At 57.7% G+C, this 16,223-nt stretch overlaps 1 protein-coding gene across 1 annotated transcript in view; it reads right to left on the reverse strand.

Annotated features, from left to right (window-relative positions):
- The window catches only part of PPP1R37 (protein phosphatase 1 regulatory subunit 37), a 41,171-nt gene extending 26,538 nt beyond the window's left edge, over positions 1 to 14,633 (reverse strand). The window contains exon 1 of the mRNA XM_045046440.1: positions 14,104 to 14,633. Within this exon, the coding sequence (XP_044902375.1) occupies positions 14,104 to 14,305 (202 nt within the window). The 5' untranslated portion in view covers positions 14,306 to 14,633. The remainder of the gene's footprint in view (positions 1 to 14,103) is intronic.
- Positions 14,634 to 16,223: the final 1,590 nt, after the last annotated feature.

Raw genomic sequence — 16,223 nt, forward strand, 5'->3', positions numbered from 1 at the left:
CTCAGCAATGTGGAAATGGCTAGAAGCAATGACAGTGGCCCAATGATGTATTTTAATCATGCTTTTTAAAAAATGGGAAAATGAAGTGAAAACACAGGATATTCAACCGTACAGAGTATCCTCCCAGTTTTATTTTTATCTATCTGTGGCAGCGCATCTAGTCACAGAAAAGAGATGGAAAGGAAATGCTCTGGCATTTGATGTTGAAAACATTCCAGGTGGTGCAAATCATTTCTCCGGTAAGAGTCTTGCATCTAGAATATGCACAGAACTCGTACAACTCGATAATAAAAAGACAGACAATCCAATTTTAAAACAGGCGAAGGATCTGAACAGACGTATCTCCCAAGAAGATACACAAGTGCCTGATGAGCACGTGAAAGGATGTTCAACTTCATGAGCCATGAGGGAAATGCAAATCAAAACCACAACGAGATACCACTTCACGCCCTCTAGGGTGGCTTCAGTCAAAAGGACAGACACTGGGGCGCCGGGCAGGCTTGGTCAGTGGAGCATGTGACTCTTGATCTCAGGGTCATGGAGTTTGAGCCCCATGTTGGAAATAGAGTTTACTTAAAAAAAAACAAAACAAAACAAAACAAAAAAACAAAAAAAAACCCGACATTAACCAGGAGGTGGAGGAATCCGAACCTTCATACACTGTGGAGGGGAAAGTCAAGGGTGGCAGTTGCTCCAATGGTTAAACAGAGTCGCCACGTGACCCAGCAATTTCATTCCCGGAGAAATGAAGCCATACGTGCACACAAAAACTTGTACCTTAATATCCACAGCAGCGCTGTCACTCATCATAGCCAGAAAGTGGAAACAACCCAAATGTATACCAACAGATGAAAAGATAAAGAAAACGTGATACAGCCGCACAATGGAACATTCTCTAGCAACAATGAGGAATGAAGTTCTGGCACATGCCACAAAGTGGGTGAACTCTGAAAACATTATGCTAAGTGAAAAAGTCAGACACAAAAGGCTGCACAGTGCACAAATCCATTTGTATGAAATGTCCAGAATCTAAACAGACAGAAAACAGATCGGCAGGTGCCTGAGTTGGGGGAGGGGTGATGGCCAAGGGGTGAGGGTTTCTATAGGGGTGATGAAATGTTCTAAAATCGACCGTGCTGATAGATGTACAACTCTGTGAAAAACTGAAATCCAATGAACTATACACTTTAAATGGGTGAAATATGTGTGAACTACATCTCAAGAGAGCTGTTAAAAAATTTCCAGATGGTGAAATTAACAAGTGATTTTTTTATTTCCTTCATTAGACTTCCCAAGGTTTTTGTTTGTTTGTTTAAATGTTTATTTATTTTTCAGACAGAGAGAGACAGAGCGTGAGTGGGGAAGGGGCAGAGAGAGAGAGAGACACAGACTCCGAAGCAGGCTCCAGGCTCTGAGCTGTCAGCACAGAGCCCGACGCGGGGCTCGAACTCACGGGCTGTGAGATCATGACCTGAGCCGAAGTCGGATGCTTAACCGACTGAGCCACCCAGGCGCCCCTGTTTGTTTGTTTTTAACAATGAACATATCTTAATTTTAAAGTCAGGAGAGCAAGGGGCATGCCTGGGTAGCTCAATTGATTGAGCATCCAACTCTTGATTTTGGTTCATGATTTGGGAGATTGAACCCCTTGTCAGGCTTTGCGTGGACAGCACAGAGCCTGCTTGGGATTCTCTCTCTCCCTCTCCCTCTGCCCCACCCCACTCACCCATGTACTCTCTCACAAAAATAAATAAGTAAACGTTAAAAAAATTCTTTTGGGGGCACCTGAGTGGTTCAGTTGGTTAAGCATCCAACTTCGGCTCAAGTCATGATCTCACGGTTCACGAGTTCGAGCCCCGCGTTGGTCTCTGTGCTGACAGCTCAGAGCCTGGAGCCTGCTTCAGATCCTATGTCTCCCTCTCTCTCTGCCCCTCCCCTGCTCATACTCTCTCTCAAAAATAAATAAACATTAAAAAAATTTTTTTTTAGTGAAAAAAATGTGTGTTTCACGTCAGGAGATCAAGGTAGCTATCCTGTCCTTAGTGACAACTATCATCAGCCTCCAGGGTGACTGCACACCCCTCTCCCCCACTCCCCTCACCAGCTCCGTGAGGGAAGAGGAGAAAACTAAGACCCTTGCCGCCTACAAGCTCTTTGGGCTCCACGCTGGGCTGGAGATGTTGTCTCCATTTTCCCAGAGCACAAACCCTTTCTGTAAATAACAACTTCACACAGCCAGTTGGGAGAACCCAGGTGCCAAGGCAGGTCTCCCTGACCACCCCCCAGGATGGGTCACTCTGCCCCTCGAAGCTACAGAGGTGGCCGAGGAGAGCAGCAGGAGCCCTGTCCTGCGTTCCAGGCCACTTCTCTCTGGCCTGCGGCCTCGTTGGTAAAACGAAGAGGTTGCCTACCCCTCCACCTCCAAGAGTCTATACTCTGGCCATGGGGAAGGGGCCTGCACTAGCCCTGGATCCTCTTGGCCGGGTGGTCAGTGAGGACAAGCATCTGGACCCGACAGCTGGTGGTGGCTAAGTCAGGGGCCCCGCCTTCAGATGCCTGCTGCACCTGCCGGGCTCCTGGCCGAGGACGTCTTCCCCCAGGACCAGACAGGATCGGGCTCTGTCAGACATGGTAACTCTAAATAGGGCTCCACAGAAAGCGTCATCTCTGGGCTCTGCCCATACCCACTGCCCACCCCCACCCCCCAACTCCATCCTAATGTTATGACGCTCCCTGAGCATCTGCTCTGTGCCCGAGACATCCCAGTAATGGAGACGGTCCTGGCCCGGCCAGGGCTCACGGTCCACTGGGGAAGACAGACCTGTCACCAGATAGGGACCACCCCGAGCGGGCAGAGCTGAGACAGGGAGCCCACAAAAACTTAGCACTGCAGATCCTGAGGGCTGAGCCCAGGCCCGGCAAGGAAGGAGGCTCCCCAGGGGAACGTAGCTTTTCCCGGTATTCTGATCCAAGTGGGGAGAGCTGGGTCAGGAAGCAAGGACTCCACCGGGGGGAAGAAGGGAGTTACCAAATAAGTGAGACGGAGCGAAGACAGGGAGGAGGGAGGCCTGAGTGGGTGGCCACACACCACTGACACCCTCCACCTCCTCCTGTAACACCCTGTTGTTGCGGGGACAGGGGATCGGGTCACCTGCCACAAAGGTGGAAAAGCAGATCAGCTACCAGCACCTGGGCTCTCCCGTGATGGGGAGGAGGTCCTGGAACCTATTTAGTTCTCTAACTGGTGGGTGTGATCTATGCAGGGAGATGGGGAAACACACGCAGTGGGAAAGGACCTCAGACACCATCTTGATGCACAGAGAGGGCAGTGCCTCGACCTATCACACACAGCAAGTCAACAGCAAATATGGCTTCTCCTGCGCTCTACCAGGCCGGCTAGCTTTGGGGTCTGCCAGACTTGGCAAGGGGACACTAGGGGCAGACTTGGGGCCCTGCCTTCTTCACACTTCCTTTTCTGGACCTGGGCTACATGAGGGCAGGGCCTGTCTGGTACCCAAGGCCCCGCATCGCATATCGCTTTCATCTTCACCTGCCATATAAGCTCCTGCTCAGAGCCCGCACAGTGCCACATGGTGTGGGCACCGAGGGACACGGTGGCACCAGACCAAACCCATCCCGCCTCATGACCCTTACAGTCTAAGAGGCAAGAGAAAATATCAGGAGGCCTACAGATGCACAGATCGCCGACCACCTCACAGGGGATTTAGAGGGCCAGGAAGAAGAGTCTGCTGGTACCTGAAGGACAAACCGGACCGGTGACAGCAAGGCCAGCATTCCGGGACGGGATGTGGGGAGCTCCTGGCACATTCTAGAACTCAAAGAAAGCCACCACAATTGAACCCAGGGAGAACGTGGGCCGGGGTGATCATAGCCGTGGTCAGTGAGGGTGGCTAGTGCAGGGACTCTGGACTGGGGGTTGCGGGTCACAGGGCAGGATTTGAAGCGAGAGTGGAACAAGGTCTGCTCTTCTGAGCGTGCAGAGGGAGCACGAGGGAGCAGGGGCGGCAGTCGGGACCCGTCTGCCTGGCACGCGGGAGGCAAAGTGTGTGCCTGCAAGGAATAAATACATGGGAGCGTGAACAAATGATGCCTCAGTAAACGTCTTCTTCCCTTCCCTGCTCTCTCCACGGCCCCCGACTTTCCCAGGCCGTGGGGACTGGGTTTCGAGGGTTCCAAGGCATCCAGAGTGGGACACTCATTAGCAGACCCGCTTTGCCTTGAGTCCCTAAGGAAAGTGCCTGGGTGTGTCGGCGGTTTGCCTCCTCTGGGGAGATAGACGGACGGACAAGGTGTGGTCCCTCATGGAGCGTCTGGGTCCAGTGCGGGGAGATGGGCCCAAACAGATAACGACAGCATGAGGGGGCATCACGGGAACCTGAGTGGGTGCAGCAGCACTGCCTGGGGACCAAGGAGGTGATGTGGGAGCCAGCTCGGGGAGGATGAGCGGGAGCCGGGCAGGAAAGGCAGGGGACTGGCTGAGGGCGCCCTGTGCAGAGGGGGGTGGCGTCTCTGGGTCAGGAGGGAGGGTCTCCCGCCAGGCTCGGAGGTGGGGACTCGATCCTGTTGGTGGTGATGGGGCCCTCAGAGGCTTTTTGGAAACACAGCAGAGGGTGGGAGCCACCCCTTCTAGTTCGAACGCGGCTCCCCCATCCCCCGAGCCCTGGCTTTCTGCTTCTGGCTGCTGCAGAGATTAAATGAGCAGATGCACACGAAGGGCTGAGGCCCGGTAAGGGCTCCACGGAAGCGGGCTGTGCTGACCACCACCATCATCCGGAGGCGTGACCCCTCCGCAGGGTCACTTCCCCCGTGTCTGCCCTCAGCCCCCGGCAGCCCCTCCCAGACGCCCTGCTGCTTCGAGAAACAGCAGGGAGCTCAGCTGGGAAGGCACTCTGCCCAGGACGGGGGCAGCTCTGCCGCGACATGGTTGACGACAGCCGGCGGGAGACGAGAACTGGAGAGACGCGGGGGCGGGCGTGAAGGTGGCACACGAGCCTGACCCCAGCGGGTTCCCAGGGGGACCTGCCCACCCACCCCAGGAGGACCAGCTGGGATCCGACGAGACCCTCCAGGGAGCGTCAGACAGCAGGGCTCTCAACCCGGGCTTCTGCTGGAAAGGAAGAGGGCGTCAGGCAGGTCACATGAGCTGTCACATGAGTGGCTGTCAGCAGCCGCTTCCAAACCACCCCCCCCAACCTGAGGCAACGGCTCTGCACCAGCTGCAGCGTAAGCAAGGGGGTGAGAGTAGCTTCAGAGTGCCTACTGTGCACCTCCGTCCACCACATCGGACGTGAGGGCCTGAGGACAGACAGGAGGCGCAAAGGCTTCTGCGGACGGCGAGGCGAGCCGAACGGATTTAGGCCCTGCCTTTGTGGAATTTGTATTCCAAGTAGGGGGAAATACAATCAGAGCACGATGGGGTCCGTAGGTGCTTTGGGCACTCACCCTCCGAAACCCCTCCTGGAACTGGGACCCCCCCCCCCTCCGTCTCTCCCACGCTAACTCCGGCCCCGGAGACCCACCCGGGCTCAGCCGCGGAGGGCTGCCCCAAATCTAGCCCGGTCGCCATCGGTGCCGCAGGCCTCCCTGACACGAGCGGCATCCAGGGTCAGCATGGGCAGTGCCAGCGCCTGCCAGGGAGCGGTGACGTCCAGGACCTCAGGCACTCTCGCCAGATCTGCCTGACGCTGGGATGTGCTCCCGGCTTCGAAGGCCCGAGGGCTGGCTCTGTTCCCAGGAGTCTGAAAGCTTTGAAATAGACTCGTCTGCCAAAAGGGCTTCACAAACGGGGACAGCGCGGCACAGGGACGTTTCGGGACGTGCCCACATTCACACGGGTGAACCCACAGCGGGGCCTGTGCCATCTAGCGGGGGAGGTGGGGCTATCATCTTGCTCTTAGAGACACGGGAACCAGGGCAGGCTCCCAGCAGGGGCATGACCTCATTCAACTTCGGCAGATCCTCACGGAGTGCCTGTAATAGCCGGTCACCCTTCCAGTCGCTTTCCAAGTATGGAATAATCTGATCCTTAAGCCCCAGACAAATGAGGACACTGAGGCAGAGAACTTGAGGGATTCGCCTAGGGGCAGAGCTGGACTGGCACCAGGGGGCTCCGGAGCCCGAGACCTGGGGTGCCTCTCCGGTTGCTACCATTAGACGTTTTGGGGAATGAGGCCCACAGAGGACTCCATGGTCTCCTACTGGAAACCCTCGGGCCAGATGTGGATTCTGGATTCGGAGATGTCCTGGGTTTTATTGTTTTAAGTTTATTTATTTTGAAAGAGAGCAAGTGGGGGAGAGAGAGAGAGAGAGAGAGAGAGAGAGAGAGAGAGAGAGAGAGAATCCCAGGCAGTGCAGAGCACAATGCAGGGCTCCAATTCATGAACCGTGGGATCACGACTCGGCCATGAGATCGTGACCTGAGCCAAAGTCAGACGCTCAACTAACTGAGCCACCCAGGCACCCCTGGATTTTATAAGAGGGCCAGGACAGCTATATTATGCTAAGACCCCAGCAAGGTCTGGGACAGTTTTTAGAGCTTTCCGGATCTGGGAAATGTGGGGTCTAAACAGACCGTGCAGGTGAAGCCACTTGCTGAGACCACCTGGGGGAGGCGGTACGGGAATCTGACCGCACAGCCTACATGCTGCCCACCTCCCCTGCCAAGGAAGAACTGACTGGAGGTGCGGGCGGGGGCTCAGATCCAAGGAAAGAATGCGGGGGTGGGGGGGCTGTCACCTTAGAAGGGTCACAGATAACACTGGCAATAGTAAAACCTTCGGGTAGGGGGGCGGGAAAAGTTCAGATAAAGCCAATGAGTAAATCAAAGACGTCAACTATCAGCTACCATCCAATGCAGGACCACACGAAGCTAAGCGCCTACAGGTTCCTGACCCCGTGGTCACCTTCCTGGCCCACCTTCAGTCTCACCCACCTCACACCACCCAGAAGGTTCTGCTAAAAATACCAGGCATGCCCCTTCTTAAAACCCTCCACTGGCTCCGGGCAGCCCTGAGGCTAACAGGGCCCGTGAGGCCCCAGCTAGCTGGGTGCTCTTTCCTGCCTCTGACCCTCCTGCCTCCACCTCCCGGAAGATCGGCTTTTTTTTCCTTTCCTCAGATGCACCTCCCCCACTCTGCCTCCAACCCCTTCCAACTGCTGCCCACCTGACCAATTCCTGGGATTTCTGGGCCTCCGATGGCCCCGACTCCGGGAAGCCCCCCTTGCCCGCCTGCCCGCCCAAGTACACCTGTAAGCTCTTCCTAATCAGAGTCCGGGCACCCTGGTTTCATGAGAATTGTTTTCTGTGTGTCTCTCTTACTCGGCTATGACCTCCACGGAGGCAGGGACTGGGCCCGTCTCATTCCCCGACCTCGAACACCTGGCACGGCCATGCCACGCCAAGTGAGTGGCGGCTGGCCGTGGGGGAACCGGGTCACACGTTCAGCCAGGAGGTCCCGCGCACCTACCAGGTACCGGACACCGCGCAGCACAGCAAGAACTCGGGCCAAGGGTCAGAAGGAGGACCTAATGCTGAGGGCAGGGGAGCGGCAGAGACCTCCCGGGGCTGTGGAGCTGTCCAAGAAGCACAGCAAACCCGCATCCCCGAGACGCCAACTGGGCCGGGCCCTTTACTCCGTCGCTTTCTCATCCCGGCCACAATGATGCACAGCTGGAAGTGTCCTCTCCACTTCGTAAAGGGTTATGGGTTGCAAGTGAAGAAACCAGGCAGCACGCTGAGCTGAATGCGGCAACTTGCGGAAGTCCAGGCAGCCAGGAGACAGAGGTAAGGGCAGGGGACTGCCTGGTTTGGATCCGGCTCACCCTTTTACTGGCTCTGTGAGCTCAGCTAAGTCACATCACTTCCCTGTGCCTCTATTTCCTCCTCTACAAATCGGGAGAACAGCACCTACCCCCTGGGGTGGTCGTGCGATTGAACTGAGACAATACGTGTAGCCCAGTGGTGAGCACACGGAAGGCAAGGAGTCGTGACGATTAAGGTCACCCAAGAGCAGGGATTTCAACCCAGGCTCCTCTACGCTCCACTGCAGCAGGCTGCCCTTCCCAGCTCGAATTTCTGCTGTCACCGCAAGCCAGACGCTTCCATTTGCTCCAAACAAGCTTACCAGGTCAACCCCAGCCACCCCTGAACGGAGGGCTGGAAGGCAGTCTTGGGATTGAGTGTTGCGTTGGCTCAGCCCTGAGCAGGACAGCCAAACCTGGCTGTCACAACCACCTGGGGAGCTTTCTAGAAACACAGATTCCTGGCCCCCATCTCCAGAGGCTGCCTTAGTTACAGCCAGTCCAGCCCGGGGGATCTGGCTGCACATTTCTTAACTTTCGGAGCATCAGACCGAGGAGAGCCGCTCGTGCCGCGCTCCCAGAAGCACGCCCACGTGCACCGCCACTGACTCACTCACCGACTATTTACTGCCTCCTGCCCGCTAGGTTTGTGTGATCCTTCTGGGGGCTCGTGATGGGTGCCAAAGCCAGCCTGCAGATCTCTGGGGAAGAGCCCCCGGCACAGACCGGATTAACTACCCCAAAAAGCTTTCTCCCAAACACCACCACCGGCTATGAGATGTGAGGCTAACCTCACTCCTCTGACATTCATCCCGTGCCCAGGCCCTCTTGTGCGCCAGGCTGAGGTCACAGAGGTGACACGCACACAGTCTGTGCCCTTGAAGAGGGAAATACGATGCGAACACAAATAAAGAGTTGGAGGTGGAAAGAATGAGGGCAGCCCGCCTGAGTTTGAGGATGCAAAGGGCCCGGCCCAGCAGAGCGGCACTCCCGACACACTGCCGGAGCGGGGCAGAGGGCTGGGGGCTGGGGTCCCTGCCTCACACGGGACTAAGGCCCGGGGAGGAGCCGTAAGTTGTCCAAAGTCGGTATCTGGAGAGGCTAACACTCCGAGTCTAGAATCTGGGTTCTATTGCCTCTTTTCAGGCTGGTCAGAAAAACGCGTTGATTTAGTTTCAGCTCAGAGAGGTTGGGCAACTTGCCCACGGTCACCCAGCTTGTAACAGATGGGATCAGGCCTGGGGCCTGTGGTCTTTCCCATGCCCGGTCAGGGACAGGGCAGCAGGTTTTGCCCGGGGAGCGGGGGGAGAGACCAGGGACAAAGACGAGTGCAAATACACAACAGACACAGGAAGCGCACTGACGGTGAGGCGTTAGGTGGGGCCGCAGGACTGGCACTGACAGGAAAAATGAGGGAGACATGGGATGAGCATTCACTATGGACTCTGTTATCTTACTTAATCCTCACGATCACCCTATGAGGAGGTACTATTGTCAGCTGCATTTTACAGACAGAAAAATCGAGAGAGCACAATTGTCCAAAGTCACACGGCAAATCGCCCAAAGTCACACGGCAGATGATGTGCCAAGGCCGGCAGTAGGAGGTGAAGTTGGGCCCGGACGGAAACCCGGGCAAAGGCCCCAAACGCTGCCCCCACGACCCCATTCCCTACTCTCCAGCAACACCGCCACTTGTGCTAACGCGAGCTGAGTCCTTTTTTTCAAAGTTCATTTTTTTTAGTAATCTCTACACCCAGTGTGGGACTTGAACTCATGACCTCGAGATTAAGAGTCACATGCTCCACCAAATGAGCCAGCCAGGCGCCCCTTGAGCTGAGTCTTTTAAGCTGATTCTTTTAATGGAGGGCCTCTTCCTACCACTGACAGGTGCATTTCTACCTGTCAAACCAGTTTCAAGGACTAAATCTACAGCACAGGTTTCAATGAGAGCACCCAGTGAAGCATTTCCACCCCCTCTGATCCCCATTTAAGAAACCATCGCCACTGCCCTCACTGCCCCCTCCAGGCCCCAAGCTCAGGTGGCCAGAGGTCGCCTCGTCCTTGGGACCCCCTCACCCTGCAGACAGGCCACAGGAGTTCCCGGTAGGCAAAACTCCCCCACCCCCCCACCGCGGGACTGACTCTCCTGGGCCAGAGGTCAGGGGGAGGGGAATGGGTTACCGGCAGGACAGGAGGGAGGGGGGACAAGCCTCCCAGACTGCGGCCGGTGTCACATGCTCTCCGACACCTGTCTCGCGAAGCCCACACAGCGTTCATGGGACGGGAAGACGAGCCGAGCCTTGGGTCACGCCTGCAGTCTGTGGTCTACGAGGGTCCCCGGCACAAGTCCCTCAGGAGAGCTGGGACCACGGGGCCTGCCACCGTGGGGTGGGGTGCACCCAGCCAGCCCCTCCTCCACTGGGGCCCCCGTCTACCCTCAGGGAGAGTGGAGCCCACAGGTGGCCAGTGTGGCAGCTCTGAGGCGGTCTCTCCCCCTCGGTTTCCACCCTGCCTCCTCCCCAAGCTTCCCTTCCCGACCACGCACACTGGCCTGTGGAGCAGGCCCCGCCCCACCGGGTCCACCCTATCTGCTCGGACGTCCTGGGTGGTCAGCGGGGCAGGGATCGCCGCTTCACAGATGAGGGAACAAACTCAGCGAGAACAGGGGCCTCGCTGGAGGCCACAGCGCGCTGCCGCCACGGCTGGCCTGCACGCGCACGCTGGCTCCATGGGGCCCGGGTCTGGCCTGGGTCGCCCCTTCCAGGATAGCCGCACGCACGCTCACCGGGGCTCATTCAACCACGGTCACCGCGCGTCCTCCGAAGGGCCGAGGAAGTGGCAACGAGGACGGACGGCTCCGCTCTCCCAAGTCAGTTGGGGAGAGGGACCACGAGCATGGAAACCAGCACGCAAGGAAACATCAGGCGGCCATGAGTGCACGGAGGGAAATACGCAGGACCCCAGCACCGGGGGCAGGCGGGCGGGGACGCTACGTGACACGGGAGCCAGGCAAGGCCCCTCTGAGTGCTGGGCCGGGTTGAGCTTCCATAGGCCTGAGACAACTCCCCCAGTCCAGATCCATCTCATGTCTAGGGATCCCCAACACGTGACCTCTGGCAGGGCCTGATGGGGCTCTCGCCCTCAGGAAGACACCCCCCTGAGGCTCCCACCTGGCTGGGCCACCGCTCTAGTCAGGGCCTGGCTCTCCTCCACCCTAGCTGGAGGCTCGGTGAGGGCCCGGCCCAGCTCTCCCCGCTGAATGGTCACCCTGAACTGGGGCCCCCGATTCCCCTAGTTCGGGAGTGCCCCTGCACCTCTCCTGGTTCGGCCAACTTCTCCATCTCTATGACGGAAGAACGGCTTCTGGATGACCTCTCTCCCAAGTCGGAACTGCCAAGTCCCCTGACCCTTGACCTCAGGGTCACATCACCGCAGCAGGCCCCAGAACGACTCCTCCGTCACCCTGCCCACCAGGTCCGCAGCTCAAATGACACCCTCTGTGCTTTCCCACGGCTTACAGACCGAGTCCAACAGATCTCCAGCCCTCCTCTAGGATGGACCAAGTCCTCCCTGCAGCCCCCAGCCAAGACCCTTTGGCCTCCCAACCAGGTAACCCCCTTGGCCCAACCTTCTGTACTGAGTCTCCGCTTCTTCGGCCTGGCAAGACTCCACCTTCCCTGGTCCTGGGCCAGGCAGCAACCCGCTGCCCTCCCCAGGCACAGAGGCTAGCCTCCCGCTCCTCCGCATGGCAGGCCTTCCAACTTCCCGTCCTGCGAATCCCACTAACCTCACCAACTGCACCCACGACCCCTCCCCTGCTTGGGGACCAAGATCACCCAACTCCGTCACAGCCAGGCCAAGCCCCCACCCCACCCCACCCCACCCCAGCCACGACACACGCGCTCTTCCAGCCCACACACTGATTTCTCAACTTCTCCGTGTCGCTGCCTCTCTCCCTCAGACCCACCGACTCCTCCGGAGTGGGAGGCCTAACCAGTCCCTGCGTCCCTCTTTAAACTGCCAGAAAGGAGGGACTCCCCCAGCCTGTAAACTGTGGCCACCTCCGCCTAAGCAGCCGGGGAAGACTGATCGGCAACCATCCCCTCAAACTCCTCCCAGCCAGACTCCAAGCGACCCCTCTTTCTTGACGTTCTCCCCTGCCTCCCCTGCCGGGGGAACAGCAGCTGCTATTTATGTGGCCAGAATTTACAAGGACTATTGTATTTAATCCTCACAACTACCCGGCGGTAGAAATCAGCACCTCCATTTGCAGAGCAAAGAACAGGAGGCTCAGGGTGGAAAAACAGCTTGACTCAAAAGCAAACAGCTGGTTACACACAGCTGTTCCTCTTCTGGGAACCTGCACACCAGAAACTGCCCCCGCTCCCCCACCCCTTGCCAACTCTCCCCCCCCCCCCCCCCATGACCCTGAAGCCCACACAAACTGCCCATCCGCCCTTCTCCTTGCCCCGGGGCCCACACACACGGCCCACCCTCTCCGCCCCTCTCCTGGCAGCTTGTGAAGCAGAGACATCCAGGCTCCCACCCCTTGAGCTGACTTCTCCAGACTAGCCCCTCAAATCACCAATATCACCGGTATCACCCCACGTCACCCATGTCGACCGACATCATCAACTGCAACTTCATGGACGCTCATCCTCGCCAATGACCTCTCGTACATCATCATATTTAGTCCTCTCTTAAATGCCCCCGTGGCAGGGGTATTGTCGCCCACCTCACAGTCGGAAAACTGAGGCTCCGAAGAGTTAGATAACCAGCCTGAGGTCAGGAAGTGGGTAAAAAGGAGTCAGGGTTTGAACGGGAAGGTCTGCTCTTCACCACCCTGCCCTGCGCATCCAGGCCTTTCTCCCCTCGTGCCCTCAACTCCCCGGACTGGGTACCGTGCTGTAGCCAGGGCCCATCTGACTCCTCCCCGCCGCCGGCCCAAGTTCTCCAACTCAAAAGTGACACCTATCCCTGGGGCCTAGAGCCCGAGACTTGGCTGGCTCTCAATGCCAACAATCTTAAATGGTCTCCTTCACAATACCTAGCCAAACTGGCGTTCGTGGCAGGCTCCCTACGCGCTCAGCTTCCAGTTACCACGTTTCCCACTCTCACATGAAGTCCTCAATTCCTCCACCGCGCAGACTAGCCACAGTGCCTCCTCTCTCCAGCGGCCAAGTGACCAACTTCTACTGAGCCGGGACCAGGCCGATCCCTCTCTTGGTGGGCTCCACCCTGGCAAGGCTGACCGACGTCCCCCGCACAGAAAGACTCAACGCCGCCGTTCATCTACGAAGCAACTTTCCAACTCGAGCTCTATACGCAACACACACACACTCCTCCAGCTGCCCTTTCCGACACTAATCTGACCTCCAGGGAACCCAGAATCGGCCGACTTGCTCCCTCTCCCAACGTCTCAAGCCAGCAAACTTCTTCCGGCTCCTACTTTCGACCGACCAGCAACTCCAAATCCCTAACTCTTTCTCAAGGCGGGGAGGGGGGGAGAAAAAATTTTAAAAAGAGACCCTTCTAGAGCCAGGCCCCAAAATTCCTCTGCTCCTTAATGGCTGATCATGTTTTGCTTCACTTTTGGGCGAAAGCAAAGAAGGCATGCAGTGACTTTTCTTCTTCTTAATGCCAAGATCCAACACCTCCTCCGACTATCTCGTCCACCCCCAAAGTGACCACCAACTCTGCTTTTCTGGGAAGCTGTTTAGCTTGATTCCCTTTTCCCAACCCCAGGTTTTACCAACTCCTCCACAGCCACAGTCCCGCTGGTTTATTCTTCCTCCTCACAGCCAAAAAAGTGAGCGGCAGGACTACCCCCCGCCCCGAGGTTTGCAGACTAGCAGCTTAACCTCTTTCCAGCCCTATGGGCCCATCAAACTTCCACCTGCCCTTGGAACGCCAATTTTGACCCCCTCTTCCTCCCCAGACGGCTCTCTTTATCCTTTCGGGCGGGTGGGGGAGTCGGACTATGATCTCAAAGGCTACCGCCCGCCCGATCTCCCTGGCCTCCAAACTTTCTTTGATTGCTTATCATTTTAACTCCTAAAACGACCACCTTCAGCGTCCGCGAGGAGTGCGGCGGGGCATAAACCAGCTACTTTTCACCTTCCCGATCTAACAGCCACCCCGTCTCAAACACCTTGCAGCCCTAAAGTGACGACAGTCTCCTTAAATCATTAGGTGCAACTTCTCGAGCACCGCCTCCATGCCCGGCGCTGCACTGACTCCCGGTCAGCCACGAGCCCGCCCCCGCGCCCCGGCAGTAGCTACCGTGTCTCCAGGGGTCTTTGGGCTCCACCGCTCCGGACACGATATCCTCGTCGGAGGGGAACGTGACGCGCTTGGCCGCAGCCTTGAGGCGCCCGTCGGCGGGGGACGACGCGGGGCTGGGAGACCGGGCCTCGGCGGGGGCCTCCTCGGCGTCGCCGTCCGCGCCCGGCCCGGGCGGCCCCTCCTGCGGCGGGGTCTCCATCGCCGCCGCCGCCTCTTCACGGGGGCCCCGGGGACATGTCCCGGGCCCCGGACTTGTCTCTCCGGGCCCGCCCGCCGTCCCGGGGCATGGGCTCCGCCGCTGCTTCAGGCGCCGCCTCCGTCCTCCCTCCTGGTCGTCGTAGTCGTCGCCGCCGGGAGCTCGAGCGCGCCTCCCCCGAGCCCCGCGCGCGCCTGCTCGTTCGCAGCCGCACTTTCGTTAACAGCCGGGGAGCCCGGCGCGTATTAACGAAAGCAGAAAATCAATTTACGCTATTCGCGGGTAGAGTTGTCTCGCGGGTTGTTGAAGGGGGTAACAAAAGGCAGAAAGAGCCACGGGAAAAAGAAACGTGAGCAGTGAATCTGCAGCGCCGGAACTGCAGAGTACGAGGGGCGGGGCGAGGTGGACGCCGTCTCCCGGAGCAGCGCGCAAGCGCGAATGTGGGCCGCCCCCACCCCGCCACCCTCCTCCAACTGGATAACTAACGTTCAGACTCGCACACATTCGTCACGAGCTCAGGCAACTGTGAGGGGAAGGGAGTTGATAAAAATAACATTTGCGTGGCGGAGCTAGGCCAACTGATAAGGAGAGAGGCAAAGGGACAGAGAACTTGAAAGGAAAGGGACAGAGGCTGTATTGAATATATGAGTACAGGTGATGGATGCTGACAGACGGATCCTCTGCCTGGAGACGAAGCCTTGGCCTCTTTGCTACAGACGCTCTAGCCTTCCATTTGCAGACTGCAGTTTCATCAGTAGCTCTCTGTATTTGGACAGCGTTGCGTGAAATACAACTTGAATTAAAAGACTAAAATAAATATGAGCCCATGAGGAGTATCATAACCTCTATTAAAAAACAAAAAATCCTGGATGATGGAAGAAATTCCAAAACCAGGAGACGAATCTGCCAACCAAACTATACCGGGCGACGGAGCAGGTAGATTACCAAGCCCCGAGGAACCCGCACGAGTTCTAACGCCCCACACACCCCTCCCTCCACACGCGCGCGCGCGCGCACACACACACACACACACACACACACACACACACACACACCCACGGCTCGTTTCAATCGCTTAATATTCGCCTCGGCACTTTCGCCAGCAATTCGGGGGGGGGGGAAAGGCGGGGCTAAAACTAAAAAAGGGAGGGAGGATTCGGGGAGGAGAGAGCGCGCGCGACGTCGTTGCCTAGGCAACTAGAGAGCTAGACCCGCGACTCGCTGGAGGCGGTGTCTTGAATGGACGGACGTAGGGGAGCTGAGGCTCTCCGCCCGCCCCGTTCAACATCACCAGCCGCCGCACTTTCGCGACTGAAGACGAACAAAGCAAATCTCATGTATACTTAATGGGATCTTCACTTACATTCCAAAGTTGATGGGATTACAAAGGGGGCAGAAATCACTTGAGCCCAGCGAAACCAGAAAAACGACTAGTGGCGGGGATAAGGGAAGCGAGTGATAATGGACGGCTACACAGCTGGAGCGAAATGGAGAAAGGGTGAAGCGTCACCCCAACCCCGTCCTCAGCCTGTCCTCAAAGGTGCGGCCGCACCGGGTCCGGGTCCGACCCCTTCCGGAGCGGGCGGGGAAACGAACCCGCCTTCCCTAGAGTGAGGCCCACGCCACCCAAGGGCCCTGGCGACCGTGTAACCAACCCAATGCGAACCACGCCCCTCGCGGTGAACAACCCCTCCCCCCCCGCCCACCCGAGAAAAGAAACCGCGTCTGAATCTCCCAAACCCGCTGCTCCGGGAGCTCCAGCCACTCCCCCGGAGAGTGAGGACCAACCCAATCTCCACCTTTATCCCCCAGTTCCTCCCGGCCCCTTGATGTGTCCTCTTCTCGAGGGCCACCAGGATAGTCAACCTCCCATTTCCTGAATCCGGTTCCATCCCTATGTGGCACATTTAAACAAAACAGA

Source organism: Felis catus, chromosome E2 (genome assembly GCF_018350175.1).
Source record: "Felis catus isolate Fca126 chromosome E2, F.catus_Fca126_mat1.0, whole genome shotgun sequence".
NCBI classification, from domain to species: domain Eukaryota; kingdom Metazoa; phylum Chordata; class Mammalia; order Carnivora; family Felidae; genus Felis; species Felis catus.